At 37.8% G+C, this 15,624-nt stretch overlaps 1 protein-coding gene across 6 annotated transcripts in view; it reads left to right on the top strand.

Annotated features, from left to right (window-relative positions):
* The window catches only part of SLC4A10 (solute carrier family 4 member 10), a 167,587-nt gene that overhangs the window by 143,966 nt on the left and 7,997 nt on the right, over nucleotides 1-15,624 (top strand). For all 6 annotated transcript variants that reach the window (XM_068138761.1, XM_068138763.1, XM_068138764.1 and 3 more), the window contains 9 exons: nucleotides 1,568-1,673; nucleotides 4,190-4,351; nucleotides 4,593-4,706; nucleotides 5,226-5,387; nucleotides 8,182-8,433; nucleotides 9,366-9,434; nucleotides 11,535-11,708; nucleotides 12,325-12,447; nucleotides 15,217-15,284. In XM_068138761.1, the coding sequence (XP_067994862.1) occupies nucleotides 1,568-1,673; nucleotides 4,190-4,351; nucleotides 4,593-4,706; nucleotides 5,226-5,387; nucleotides 8,182-8,433; nucleotides 9,366-9,434; nucleotides 11,535-11,708; nucleotides 12,325-12,447; nucleotides 15,217-15,284 (1,230 nt within the window). The remainder of the gene's footprint in view (nucleotides 1-1,567; nucleotides 1,674-4,189; nucleotides 4,352-4,592; nucleotides 4,707-5,225; nucleotides 5,388-8,181; nucleotides 8,434-9,365; nucleotides 9,435-11,534; nucleotides 11,709-12,324; nucleotides 12,448-15,216; nucleotides 15,285-15,624) is intronic.

Raw genomic sequence — 15,624 nt, 5'->3', positions numbered from 1 at the left:
ACTGTTTGTTGACTTTATTATGCTGCCATAGCTCACTAGTAGTGATGTGCTTCGTTTAACTCATTTTGGAATATTTTGAACTAGGCATTGAACACGCATTCATTTTGCACTTGGGGCCTGATCCAAAGCAGATTAAATTTGTTTGAAAGATCCAGTCTTCTTCAAGGACTTTTGGCTCAGGCCTTCTATTTCTCTGAATGCTGTTGCTGCTTCTTTTTTTTCTTCCTCTTAGTCCATGGGCTGTATGGGTTTTTTCTTTTATTTTAATTTTTTTTTCTTTCTTTTTTTTTTTTTTTTTAAGAAATAGCTGCATTTTTTCTTTCTTTTCTTTACTTTTTTTTTTTTTTTTTTAAGAAATAGCTGCATTTAAAATAAGAGCAAGGAGCTACACAAAGACAACTTGCATCTCTCCGTGTGCGTATTAAATGCAGCTGTTTGTCACATGTATAGTATTGTAATCAAAATACAGCAGCACTATTCTGTGCTCACAACATAGGTGGGAGAATATCTTGTGTAGAAAATACTACAAATCTAGATGAGAATTATCATTTTGTAGAAAGATAAATAGCCACAGAAAAATTCAATGGCATAAGTGAATAGACTGATATTCTTCTAGAAGTGGAATGCAGTTGTATGCTTAATGGCTCCCCACTATGTAGTCAGATGTTACCCTGTCAGCAGCTACTCCTGAAAACTTTATCAGAAAGACAAGTATAGAACTGTTTACAGCCATCATAAGCATGTTAAAATTCTAGCATGTTGGACAGTACAATAGATTTCTGAAATAGGATTAAAGAGAACTGGAAAGCACACTTAACATCTTGGAACCTGCAGGGTATCCTGCACATTTTGAAGGCTTTGTCAAAGAAAAAAACCTCCCACAGTTGCTTCAGAGGCTTTAAAGACTTAATTTTGATTTTAAATTGCCTATTTGCAGTATTGTCCTCCCACACTGCCTCGTCACGTTCTGTATGTTAAAATGCACAATTTAAAATAAAGCAGCTGTGGGGAAAAGGAAAACAGTAGACACAGAAGTTCAGAGTGTATTTGGTGCTGGTGATCTTGCAGAGCCCTGACAGTTGATCAGGCAGTTTGTCAGTTTTGCACACAAAGGCATTCTGGTAAAGAGAAAGATACAGACAGTTTGCGTTTGAGAAATTGATCAGCCTGGAACTGTGCACAGCAGCTAATCCCTTCAAAGGGAAGTGTTAGATCCAAGGGGGCGGAACAAACAGGACTGGCACGTTCTCAGTATTACAAGCCATATTCAGAAGTATCATCAGAATAGAAGGAAAATAGATGGAAAACCTTGCTGTGGACAGTGGTTTAAATATGTCATGTTACGTACTATATATGCATATGCACCTCACAGCAAATTGTACTCTAGTAATAGCACTAGCTACTGAACTACAAACTGCTTCAAAGCATGCGTTTACTGAATTAATTTGAACTAAAATTATCTGGCAAAGTAGAGCACAATTTCAATATGTTATAAAGTTGATAATTTGGATTAATATCCAGGACACATTTTATTATTAAGGAAAAAAAAATTATTTTGTCTTTCCAGATGCAATTGTGTGGAACCAGAACATCCTAGCAATAAAACCTTACGATACTGGCAGGACTACAATATATCTGCATCTGATGTGCCATGGGGGAACCTAACTGTGTCAGTAAGTGAAATTTTGGAACTTCATAAATAAAGGCATAAGCATAAATAATTCTGTGTCTCCTAGTTCAAATAAAGCATAAAATAAATGAAAGATTAATATAGACATTATAGTATTAATCTCCTTTTATAAGTGTTTTGCAGCATTTGATAGCAGACATTAGAGCGAGTATGTGCATTTTGTGCCCTGCTTTGGAAACTTCTTGACACACTAGCACAGGAGTTTGATTGAGACTAAGTCTAAACATGTCAAATGACAATGGATTTGTCCTAAACTCTGCCAGGTGGCAAAATCAAAGTTCTCTCGAGTAGAAAGACTGAGGAGCATTTATTTCCGGTAAAGCATTCTCACAGCTGTTTGAGCTATAATGAAGAGGAATGTCAGAAATTTTACATTTCCCATTCAGTGACCATCTTTCTCTTTAATGTAGGCCATCAGTGTTAAATGCGTCTTAGCTGTGTAATTATGTTTTAGAACTGAGTGGAAAAATACATCAAACTGAAGGGTTCTGTCAAAAAATATAACTGAATTAACCTCATTGTAGGCATGACCAAATGAAACAACTAGAAGCCAACTCATTGGACTATCTACAGACAATACTGCTTTTTCTTTCAAAGGCAGGACTGCAGAAGAACTAGTGTGCTCCTACCATGAGTTAAGCAAGAGCTGCCTTCCATGATTGTTCTCTGCCTTGATAGCAAGGACTGCTCCTCATCTCTTGTTGGTGTGGCAACAGCAGAGAGGAAGTTGAGAACTGCTGGCCTGAGGGATTCCAGCAATCCAGAATGAATATTCTCAAAATTGCAGCACACTCTAAGAGCATCTGTGCAGGGGCAGACTCCTCCTCTCACTTTCTCAGATCTCTGACAGTGTTTTTCAGAGTACATTTACAGCTGAGGAGATTTAAAATAACAGATTTTTGTTTTAACTATAAATGTAAAAGACCAGCTGCATTATATAAAATCCTTTAAAACTTCTATAAAAGCATATTACCGAAACTTGAGTTTACATGGGTGGTGGTATAACTGACCAACTTTCCACAAAAGTCTCTATAGTTGTCAAAGAAATATCTGAAGTCTCTCATGCTTCCATGTATTTATTTCTTGCAAGCATCAAGTTCAGTTCTTCTGTCCTACAAAACTGCAGTGAAAAATCAGATCTAGTTGTCTGTAAATATTTGGTCAGTGTCACCTCACTGTCTTTTTTTACTGCTCATTTCTTCCTGATGCTTCTTGTGTCTGATTTGAAGGTTTCAAATTTCTAAAGATCTGGACTGGCATGCTCTCTTCAAAGCACCAGTAGGACCAAGATTTCCTCCTCCCCCTACCCTGTCTGAGCATGAACAAATGTTTGTTCTGATGGTAACAAGATTCCTTTTTAGTAGGTACACTGAAATTCATCCTTGTACTATGCCGGCATCAAGGTCTATTTCAGGCCAGGACAAGTCTTCTATTTGTCATCCCAGAATCATGAGAAATTCTTCTGGAGTTTTTATTTCATCAGTCAGAAGTGTATCTTATTTATCCCCTGTTTACTGCTGTACCGGTATAAATTAAAGTTTTTCACTCCTGTGTCTCACAAATATATGCTATCAAATAGCAACTGTCAGTTTTTTCAAGCTAGCCTTTGTTCAAAGCCAAAGTTTCTCGTAACATGCCAAGCCACAGGATTGTGACATAAATCTGATGAGCCGGTGGTCCAGTTCATTTGGTACTAGAAGATTGTTATCTGACAGGATATTGCTGCCTGGAATCTCTGATTCTGGGTGCTGTGTTTCTTTTTGCTTAGTAACTGTGGAGAGAGAACTCACATCCTTAGAGCTACTCTGTTTCTCTGCTTGTTAACGTGGAACAAGCATGGATTTAGACAACTGTGAATGGTATTGGAGCATTACTAGACTGTTTTTTACAGTACCTACATTTTTGATTGTGTATTGGATTGGATAGTATTAATGTTACAGATGATGGGTTTTATCAGATGACTTTTTTAATGAAAAAGATAATTTGTGGAATGTGCTGCCCCCATGTGGTATGAGATGCGTTGGTCTCCTAGGATGATCATTCACATAGCATTTTTCCTGGATTGTTGGCCTATGCAGTTAAACCAACTACTCAGTACTTGGGAACGCATCAGGAACAACCTTTTTCTGGGTAGCTTTTGAACCTTGCTTTCCTTTCTTGGAAGGAATTAAGAAGTGCAAATCTGTGCTTTTAAACAGCAAATAAATAAGTATACTTGTTCAATTTGAAATAAATCTGGTTTTATATCAATGACTTTATGGTATATTAGTGACTTGATACTGGTTTAAAAAAGGGATTCTGTTGAGCATTTCAGAGTTTTCTATGCAGACTAGATACAAATATTTGGACTTTTAACTTTTAAAAGAATAAATATCTTGCAATTATTTTACTATTTCTGATAATACAATCTGCTTGCAATTTAGGAAAGTAATTGGAGAGAAAATACCAGTGTAAGTGTGGACCTTTTTCAGAACATCAATGCTTTGTTCTCCCCAATAGGAATGTAAAAAGTTCCATGGAGAGTTTGTTGGACGGGCCTGTGGTCACCATGGCCCTTACGTTCCAGATGTCCTCTTCTGGTCTGTCATCTTATTCTTTTCTACAGTAACACTGTCATCCACGCTGAAGCAGTTCAAAACTAGCCGATACTTCCCAACAAAGGTGTGTGCCATTGTTTTAATTCAGAAGTTGTCATTAGTCATGTGTCAGCACTAATTCCATCTGCATTGCAAAGTCACTTGGCTGCTGGTGAAGTGAACACTGTGTCTTTTTAGATAGGTGTATCAGAATAAGTCCAGTTTTAGCTATAGATACAAAATGGCTTAAAACAGTGAAGGAAAATAAGTCTTAAATCACACATGAATGTTTCCGTTAAAATTGTTATTTCTCTCAACAACCGTAGGTACGATCTGTTGTCAGCGATTTTGCTGTCTTTCTCACTATTTTGTCCATGGTTCTAATTGACTATGCCATTGGGATTCCATCGCCAAAACTTCAGGTTCCAAATGCTTTTAAGGTAATTTGTTAATAAGTTGCACTGCCTTATTATTTTGGCAAAGTAGTGTGCTACAATGAGTTTAGCCTTTTTTTTTATTTTTTAAATCACGAGGGAGTAGTGATGTTGGTCTGAATTTTTCATCTTCCCCAAGTATTATGCTACTTCTCTCATTAGTGGCCCATGTAAGTGATCCTCTCCCACTGGGCAGCTTCATGCTTCATAATGTCTTTTATGTGAGGATCAACATGGCTCAAATTACCCAAATCCTAGACTACTGTAATGTTCTGGGGCTCCTTCCAAATTCTAGGCTTATCATATCAAATACAACTAAGTCTTTAATATCACAGACAATTTTATTATATGTAACTTATCTTTCTGGTATCACATGAAGTTTGGAAGTTTTCATTGATTAGTTCTTACATAGATTAGTTTTAAAGGCAGCAAATCCTAGGAATGCTTTTATATCTATTTTTGTGAAGTTGAAATGTAAATAACCCACAGCCTTCTGACCGGTCATGCACGACTCTGTTCTTACAGCCCACCAGGGATGATCGCGGCTGGTTTATCACTCCTTTGGGGCCGAATCCTTGGTGGACAGTGATAGCTGCTGTAATTCCAGCCCTGCTTTGTACTATCCTTATCTTTATGGACCAGCAGATCACAGCTGTCATTATCAATAGAAAAGAACACAAACTAAAGGTATTCAGTCAAATAGTTAATTTTTCTCTGTCATCTTCTGCCTCAGATTATGTAATGTGCCTTCAACTACTTGAGTATGCTTAGTTCATTGTATGTACCCCTTCAAATCCTTATACCGTTTCTCTGTTGGTCTGTGTAATACCTGTGCCATGTATCAGTGATTCATTGCCTTACAAAAGACTTTTTGAATGTAATTTGGACCAGAGATTCTGAAGTGCTATCCTCTGTGTTTTATTGGAAGTTTGATACCCACTCACCTCAAGAAAAAAAAAAACAAACTGAAAATTCACAATTTCCTTAAGAACCATGATGTAATTGCCTCTTCTGATATTGACAGAGCTGTTCTACTGGATTGGATTTTGAAAAAACTATTCAGGGGTTATTTTCTGATGTTGAGATTTTTTTGATTGTTTTTTCTTTCTTCATTCTTCTCTGTGGTCTGTTTTTTTTGTTGGTTTTTTTTTGCTTTTATGCCCTTCCCATCTTAAGAGAAGAATAAAACCGAGCTTTAGAGGCACAATGGGTTCTTAAAACAACACAGGACAACTTCCTACTCTGTTCTCTAACACTTTAGTTGCCTACAGATGGAGAGAGAAAAAGGGACATCACCCCTCTGAAAAACTGTTGGGCAAAATCTAGCAGCAGGTTTCTGTACATGTATATGCAGGAAGCTTAGGCTTTTTTTGACATACTTTTAATAAGCAGCAATCCAATCCCAAGTTGCTTTAGCAAATGCATTTGCAACCTTCACTTTGCACTGCCTCTTCTTGGATGATTGTGACATTTGATATGTTCTTTTTTTGCCCTCTTTGTCAGCCTGGCTCTTCATGTCAATCCATAGCATTGCATGTGGTTAACTTGACAGATGCAGGAATTTGCTGCCAAGCTTTGGAATGTGTTTTTTCAGCACTGGCATCTGGGAGTCAGATGGTCCTCCTGGCTGCCCCCTTGTCTTGCTGCGTTTTAGTTTTGCTGGGGTCTGGTGTAGCATCACCTGTTGCTATCCTTCCTTTTCTTCCCATATGTCAGGTTCCTCAGATCATGTATGAATGTGAGGAAATGCTCTCGGATTCTGTATGCATTAGCAGATACATTCCTCATAAATGTGTCAGAAGGTAAAAAAAGGTGTCTCTCTTAGGATTAAACTCTTTCTTTGAGTGCATTGTGCATGTAGCTAATATCTGTGTTTGACACATCTCTGAGTTTGTCAAGATGTGTCTTGGAAATCAGACTGAGGCACTTTTGGGGAGTGAGGGAAGGTTGATAGAGTTTATTCTTTTAATTTACCTTATATGAATTCCCGTTTTTAAGTAATGTAAGCAAATAAGATGGCATTTTCATTTTGATATGTGGCTTACATTTTCATAAACCCAGACGCTTCCCATTTTAGAAGTAAAAGTTGTCTTCAGAAAGGAATGATTTGTTTGCTTCCAGCTCGTTTTCCCCTCTTTTTTTATACTTCCCTATAGCAAATTTTGAATAGTGCACATTTCAGCTTTTGGCAGTCTCTGTAGCAAACCCTTCCAAGTTTAGTTTAGTTACTTTTTTTATGTCAAAAGGCATTTGCATGGGTTTACAGGCAAAATTATGGTTCAACATATTCACATTGTTTGCATGAACATCACTGTTTCATCAGATCATGACATTGGATTGCTTGCCATATTGCAAAATTTTGTGGAGGTAACTACTTGACTTTTTAAAGGAAAATAGCTTGAGAGCCTGCTGGAAGCTATGTGGTAGTCCTGGATAATTACTGAAATTCTAAGTAACCTTCACTCAGCTATGGTAACAGATGTCTATACAACCAAGCTTAATGCAGCTAATTGGTCATTTTCAAGTGAAGGTTGGATTTGGAGGTGGTGTTTAATGTATCTAAGATTTGACCAAAGAGTTTTACCCGCTACTACAAATCAGAGCAACATTCTCCTGTTTGTAAATTTACCAAGTACTTGACTGCTACAGAGATGATCCAAAACCAAAGGGTTTATACTGACATCTCACATGAATGTTCATATGTGATACTCATATTCAGTACTTACTACTTGTAAGTATTGAATAGGAAAACCAGTGAAATGGTACCTAATAACTAATATTATTTTATAGCTTAATTTGGTGTATAGCTTGATTATAGTTTAACTTCTCTTAATTTCTAGTTCCCTATTGTTAGATAAGATGAAGGTATGTTAGTGAAAACTTGCAACTGTCACATGCCTACCCTCTATAAAAACTTTAAAAGGATCATTGTGGTTTTATGGCCTTTTATAGCATAACCTGACTTTGCAAATGTTAACTTAGGATTTTTTGTGTGTGTGTAGGAAAAGATCAAAATACATGTTTTTCTGCCTCCTCATGGTTTGTTAAGGTTAATGCAGTGCAAAGTTGTCAGTGGAGCAAAGTTCTGCTTCCTGTTACCTACAGAAGTGGTTTAGTTAAAACAGGAAATGTGTGAGTTTGACTCGCTCTGGTATCTCTTTTATAAGCAGAAAAGTTTTTCAGTGCTGGTTGTAAAGTGGATTTGTGAGATGTACTCTTAAGTCATAATTAGGATGAGGGTTGTAATACTAAGCATTTCTTGTGAAATAGTAGGAATTACCCTTAGAGAAACAGTTTGCCATCACTACTGACCCAACCTGGATAACATGTAGAAGAAAGCTATTTTTTTTCCCTATGGGTCATGATTTTTTTATATGGTCTGTAACCCTTCATTAGGGATGCCTGCCAGGAGGGTTGTCTTTCATTCAGATGTTATTTTACACTGTCTTGCTGTTGTTACTCTTTTTTTTTTTTTTAACAGAAAGGATGTGGATACCATCTCGACCTACTCATGGTGGCAGTCATGCTTGGAGTGTGCTCTATTATGGGATTGCCATGGTTTGTTGCAGCCACTGTCCTCTCTATTTCCCATGTGAATAGCTTAAAACTGGAATCAGAGTGCTCCGCTCCAGGGGAGCAGCCAAAATTTCTTGGAATTCGGGAGCAGAGAGTCACAGGGCTCATGATTTTTGTCCTTATGGGCTCATCTGTCTTTTTGACAAGCATCCTAAAGGTAATTTGGGGAAGTAAGGAAAAGCTAAAGGACTGCACTGAAGATTTCACTGCCGTTAGCGTATTATTTAGTGCATGCCCTTTCCAGGCACATTACTAACCAGCACAGTGTTATACAGCGGTACTCTAAAGTGCAACTCTAATTTTGCATAATAAAATTACTAGGGACACGTAATGTTTTTAAAACACAAACCTTGTAACCAAAACCTGGCCTGACCTGTAACATATGAAGATTCACCCTTGTCTATACTTAGTGTTTTAAAAATTACCTGGCTTTCTGTGAAATCTGTGAGAGTTTTTCCACTGGCTTTAGTAAGAGCAGAATTTAGATTTGTGTGCTGTCGTAGTGAAGGCCTTTAGAACTTGTAGTTCCATGTAGTATCTTATTAAGAATGCTATAAAACCTTCACTTTGAAAGCAAAGAGAATGTACATTTTGTATATTTTAATGTTTAAAATGGATACTTATCTGTGGAAATACTCCTTTGCCTACACATTGTATACAGACAGCCAGAGCATTTAAAATAGTGTCTTACTACATAATTACACAGAAGTAATTCACCATTTTTGAAATGCTTACAGCCCAGAACATTTCTTTTAGAAGTAAGAAGTATTTTGTGTGTCTTAAACATTTGTTGGAGGCTTACAGCTTTACTATTCAGGTGCTCTCCTGAGCAGTCTTTTAAGTATAGAATGTAAGTATTATCAAATGCTTTAATATTTCTTTGTGTAGTTTTGTTAATTTTCTCTCTTGCTTTATACTTTGAGAAGCATTATTAATTTGTAATTTAATGACTCTGAATTTACAACTTGTCTGATTAATGCAGGCATATGGCACTTTGAATTTCAACTGTTTAGAATGTCTTTCTAGAAGCCTTTAAAATTGTTAAATGCTGTTTAATATGCTCTTCCCTTTCTCTGCTTGTTTTTGCAGTTTATTCCTATGCCAGTACTTTATGGAGTATTTCTTTACATGGGTGCTTCATCTCTAAAGGGAATTCAGGTAAAATGGACTTAGGAAGGGTGTTACTGATGATGCTTTCTATAAAATGTGCAGCTGTTCTTATTGTCTTTCGTGTACAATCTTAAAGGAGTGTTGCCAACCTTAAATTCTTGAAAGCGACTCTCTTAAAAAGGAAAATGGATTCTCTCTAAATAGAGTATTCCCTTTAGGAAATGTGCTCCAATTATTTGCCTTTTAGGTGCTCATTTTTCTATTCTCCCTTGTTATCAAGGGAATTTTGGCTGAGCCTAAATACCTGAGTAACAATACCAGGAGCTCTTCCCTCTCCCATGCCTCCCTGTTCGCTTGCTTGTCTGTTGCCTTTTTGTCTTCCAAGTTAGTGTATTTGTAGTGGTCCCCTTGATTTTGAGCTTGGTCTATATGAAGCTTTCAGCCTTAAAACTAACATGGGTGAGAAGTGGAACTGTTCCAAGTCCCATGCTACTTAAATTCTCACCTCACGGATGAAGGGCAAGTCTAGTGGAAGGGCAGCATTCCTGCATCTGCCTTAAGTAGGAGGCCCTGGTGGAAGCCAGGCACTCCAGCATTCAGGTCAGCTTTGGTAATGATATCCTCTGTACCATTTTTCCTGGGTGACTCACAGCGTTAAGTGGTATGGTGTCAATTCTTTTAGCCCCTCTGGCACAAACAATCAGATTTTCAAGCATTCCTTTGTTATCAAAAGTTGAGGCCCTTGGTACAAAGAACAATCACATGACAGAAAAAGAATTGTAGTGTGCAAAACGTTGTCAAATACAAAGAGCAGAGAAAATGCCTGATTGTTTCTTTCATTATATTTAAATGTTTCATTGTGAGTTAAAAATGTCTTGCCTTTTTTTAAAAAAGCTATTAATTTTAGCAATGTTGGCAACATCTCTTGATTTTTGAATGGTGTTTTCTACTTAAAGACTCTTCTTTTATAATTTCGCCTAGGTCTTATAATTTTGGTTGATAGTCTAAGAAGTGTAGCCTGGCTTTTACTGAGGTTCAGATAATTTCAACTGAATGCGGTTCAGCTGTTTCTCTGAACAAGGGTATGAGAAAGCACACTATTGAGGAGTTGGTTTAAGACATGCTAAAATCTGGCTGTCTTTACTTGGAAAAGTGATAGCACCCCTTTCCCTTTCTCCTTCCATCAGGCTAGGATAAGGAATTGAGATTTGATAAGATAGCTTTTGTGGAAGGATGTGCTTTTTGCTGTATCTGGGGAAAAGAAATTTGTTCAAATCTGGCCAAATTATCTCCATGTAAACTGTGGTGAAGTTGTGAGTAGGATGTTTGCTGTAGTATTATACAGAATACAGTTCAGCAGAATCCAGTATCTCAGCACATTTGAAATACAAATACTTATGGAGACAAATGTGTATTAAAGATGAAAGGAACTTAAGGAATATGACCAAATAGGGCTGGAACACCTCTCCTATGAGGACAGACTGAAAGAGTTGGAGCTGTTCAGTCTGGAGAAAAGAAGGCTCCAAGGTGACCTTATTGTGGCCTTCCAGTATCTGAAGGAGGCCTATAAGAAGGCTGGGGAGGGACTTCTTAGGGTATCAGGTAGTGACAGGACTAGGGGGAATGGAATGAAGCTGGAGGTGGGGAGATTCAGGCTGGACGTAAGGAAGAAGTTCTTCACCGTGAGAGTGGTGAAGCCCTGGAATGGGTTGTCCAGTGAGGTGGTTGAGGCCCCATCCCTGGAGGTGTTTAAGCCCAGGCTGGATGAGGCTCTGTCCAGCCTGATCTAGTGTGGGGTGTCCCTGCCCATGGCTGGGGGGTTGGAACTAGATGATCCTTGTGGTCCCTTCCAAGCCTGACTGATACTATGATTCTATGAAATAATTAAATTTCACTTTAATATATTATTTTTACTCTTGTGGCACAGCTGGAGAGAAGATGAGTGCTTTACCACCACTGAACTGGTGTAGATTCATGGCTTGTGTTTGTAACTGAGGTAGTGCTCCTGAACTTCTGCATGGTTTTTGCCTTTAGAATAACGAGCCAGATTCTTTAGATATTCAGGGTCTCTCAGGGAGCATGTGAATGTCAGTGTAGATGATCCTACAGCATGTTTTGGTGCAAACTTAAAAAAACCTTATCTTTCAGCTTTTTGACAGGATAAAGTTATTCTGGATGCCTGCAAAGCATCAGCCAGATTTTATCTACCTGAGGCATGTTCCTCTTCGAAAGGTCCATCTCTTCACTGTAATTCAGCTGAGTTGTCTTGTGCTTCTGTGGATTATAAAGGTTTCAAGAGCTGCCATTGTCTTTCCTATGATGGTATGACATACTTTTTATTCCCTCTAAAAGTCCTTTTACACTTGTTGATAATTATTATTGAATTAAAAAAAAGTGGTGGGTGGGTAATTGAAATATAGCTTTCATTCACTGTTCAAGAACAATTCCTAATGCAGAATGTAAGTAAGAAAACATTCTGCATATGACAACTAGTTTGAGTCAAGGCTGCATTCTGTTTATATATGTGGATAGCCCAACTGTATTTTCTCTTAGTGAAAATTCTTCTCTTAAAAAAAAAAATAATTAAAATATATTTGACATTTTAAGGAGTAGTACTTAATTATTTTATAGAACCAACATCATTGCACTGAGGAACTTCAATGAATATTACTTCTGTGTTCTTGCTGAAATACAGGAAAAGTCTATTCTACTGCTTAAGTGAGCACTGTGATTATGTCACTAATCAAAAATAAGTGATATCTGCAGACCTCAGTGTTTGTTAAATGCTTCATCTGAACAAAGACTAGCCATTGACCTATCCAAATTAAAGAAAAATATTCTAGCTATAAACTGTGTTCACTTCCGAAAGTATTTTTTATGAGTATTTGTCAGTTTTAGTTGCTTCATTTCATAATTCTTGGAATGAACATCTCTCTAGGTTCTGGCTTTGGTGTTCGTCCGAAAACTCATGGATTTCTTTTTCACTAAACGGGAGCTCAGTTGGTTAGATGATTTGATGCCTGAGAGCAAGAAAAAGAAACTGGAAGACGCTGAGAAAGAGGTGGGTCACAGTTTCAGGGTCTTTGGTGCGTAGCATTTCATCATTTTCTCCTTCAGATATTTTGAGAAACTTCTGTAAAAAAGACATACTCCATGCATCAGACTTGTTAACCGTATCCAAAACGTAATATTGTCATATTTTACATAAATCCTTTTCAGGTTACAAACCCTATAAGCTTAGGTGGGAATATCCATTAGATGTAGATTCCTGTCCTGCCATACTGTCATGTAACATAGTCTCTACAGCACTCCTGGGATTGCTCCTGAGATCCATTCAGGTGATGAACCCCTGTCTGTACAAAAGCTCTCAGATGCCTGGAGCACTTTGATGCTGCATTGAGACTTGGCATGTCCCTGATGGGGATTCTGAGAAGAGCACTGCAGAATTTAAGGTATGGCATGTCCCAGCTACATGTGAGCCATACATAGATCACACCATCACTTTGTGTCCTCTCTACTCAACAAGTGTCAGCAGTATCCCTAGTACACTCTAGACCATCATTTTCCTTCTGCTTCTGCAGAAAAAATTTACTTCCACTTGCTAATGAAAAGTCAGTGACACTGCTTACCCCTGTTAACCAAATCCTTAGACATCTACTTAGAGATCTGGGCTTCTCATCTGCTTTCAAGGAATATGCATTTCAGATAATTTCTTATGCACTTGATACAGGACAGATTCCTACATATTTCCACTCAGAGCATATTCTTCTGTTTTGACAGTTCCTCTGTTTGACTGGGCTTTCTGATTGTAGCATTCTAAACAGTTTTGCATCTGTTTGATAGAATTCTCATCTAGCTGCTGCTTCATGAATTGCTTGTTTGAATATCATGTGAAACTGTGGGAATATAAAGTAACTTTATGTGTACAGGATGGATGGATGTCTCTCCTTGGTATTAACCACCTGATAAATGTAAACTGTTAGGGATCTTCTGTACTGGGCCCAAATAAATGAAGGGCAAGTATCAAAGGAGAAACACTAACTTAAGGAGCAGTAGGCAGACTGCGTGGATGCATCAGCACTTTTGTATAGTAGCATGGTGTGAGGCTGTGGCAGCAGTGGGAGGTGAAGGTGCAAGTATGCCCATAGTATTGGCAGGCTGTGGTCACTTCCAGGCAGGAGTTCTCTGGAAACAGTTGTGCATATGACCTCTGAGATGCCCTGAAGACCTCTGCAAAAGCCTGGGACCTATGAGACATAACCTTTTTGTGGTACAAGGGTACTGCAAAAATTGGACAATGTGAATGGATAAATCAGCAGTGTATCCTTAGGAATATCCTGAGATGTGATCTGAGGCCAGTGAAACAGTGTGTATATGGATTCCCACTGGTAAGTCTATTTGCAGAAATAGGACATGAACTAATACTCTGAACATGAAAATTGGATTTAGGATCCTTCTGTAACCTGGGGAATAACTTTGCTTTCTTTGACACATTCAACATACTTTCCTAGAACACATTTGAGGAAAAAGGTTTTACCTAGGTGATAAACATCACGATGATTTGTTTACTCTTTAGTAGGTCCCTGTAAAACTGCCAGGCTGAAATTCAAGTACATGAGTCATTGTTTTCGTTCCTGAATCGAAGCAGACCAGAGAGTCATTTCATCACAGTATCTGTTGTCATCACAATTCACAGTAACCAAAAGTAATCAAGGTAGCTCACTTCTTCTGGGAAAGAATTCCTTGTTGTCCTTATATTTTGGTTATATGTCACTTTCCTTCCCATGCTTAATAGGATAGCATCAGAAAACAAAACTGGGAAAATCTACTGGTGTTACTTTATTTCATTCACTGTCGATTTTGAGAGGTTATTTTTACATATTTTGGCATTTCTAAATATTTGGAGCTATTATTAAAACTGTTCAACTGTCAAAAACTTATGAAGCTGTGAAGCCTGGAAATGACAAAATGAACTAGTAATAAAACTTCTGACATGTAGCCTAAGGAATTAATTGGAGAGTTGCTATCACACGGCTTTTAAAAATAGAAGTATTCTACCCACAAGAATATTCAGAAATATAGTTGACAAGATCTGAAACTTGTTTGATTGGATCCTAATTTCATCACTTAGGTTGTTTTCATATTTTTAGGCCATGTTTTCTCCAAGGTTTTGTACATTTATAGTGGATATTATACATGCCTTCTCCTCGCAGACCTCCTTTGGAAGCCACTTTTATGTTAATCAGTTAAGTCTCTCCGAGACAGGAATGCACAAAGTGACTTCTCCCTTTTGGGAGAAAAAAAATAATGTTGTGGCTTTAAAAACAATTGCAATAGTAAAACTTAGAAGAAACAAATTTCTGTGCAGAGGGGCCTTAAATCATACTGTTCTGAAAAACTGTACAGGCCTTCTCAGCTAATATTAGTCTACTAATGCATGTGATGCATGTGGAGTTGTGAGTGATCTGCCAGAAAATAGTGAGCTCTCTTTTTGGGAGAGCCAGCTCATGCTTCCAAGCAGGCATCAGGGTGAACTGTTACCAAGTGCCCCAGAACAGAATTCGTTTTCTTTCTAGTGGTGGTTTGGTGCTGTGTTTTGGATTTATGATGAGAATAATGTTGATAACACACTGTTGTTTTCATTGCTGCTAAGTCAAGGACTTTACAATTTTCCCCTGCTCTGCAGAGCATGTAGAATATTTAAAACTTCAAGTATTTAAAGAGGTGAAATTATCATTAAGAACTGCAAATACTTAAAGGGAAAAATGTACATAAATATCACTTTTCACATCATCTTGTCCTGTCTCATATAGAAATTCTTTTCTTCTAGGAAGAGCAAAGTATGTTAGCAATGGAAGAGGAAGGGACTGTTCAGTTACCACTAGAAGGACATTACAGGTAAAATATACCTTTGCTCTTTTAGGTGAGTTGCAATTAAACACCTAAAATAAACAATATTTATTCCTTGTGTTTACTGAATGTCAGGAGGATTTTTGTCTGGTAGTAGAGTACAGATAATCCATATACTGCAGCACTGAACAAGCTCAGCCCTCTCCTAGTTGTTCCATGTGGTCTCTTAGTCCCTAGAAAAAGGTCACACTAGCTGAAATTTTCCATTGGGCAGGACTGCAGGATTAGGCTGTTATTAATGAACGCTGGCTTCTGACGTACATGGTGCAAAAGGAAGAGGTAGAGCAGCAGGTGAAACCCTTCATCCTGATGCTACTAGGGAGCCAGC

This window comes from Melanerpes formicivorus, unplaced genomic scaffold (genome assembly GCF_026170545.1).
Source record: "Melanerpes formicivorus ecotype bairdi unplaced genomic scaffold, bMelFor1.0.p_v2 SCAF_5, whole genome shotgun sequence".
NCBI classification, from domain to species: Eukaryota; Metazoa; Chordata; class Aves; order Piciformes; family Picidae; genus Melanerpes; species Melanerpes formicivorus.
This window is presented reverse-complemented; position numbering and strand designations above follow the sequence as displayed.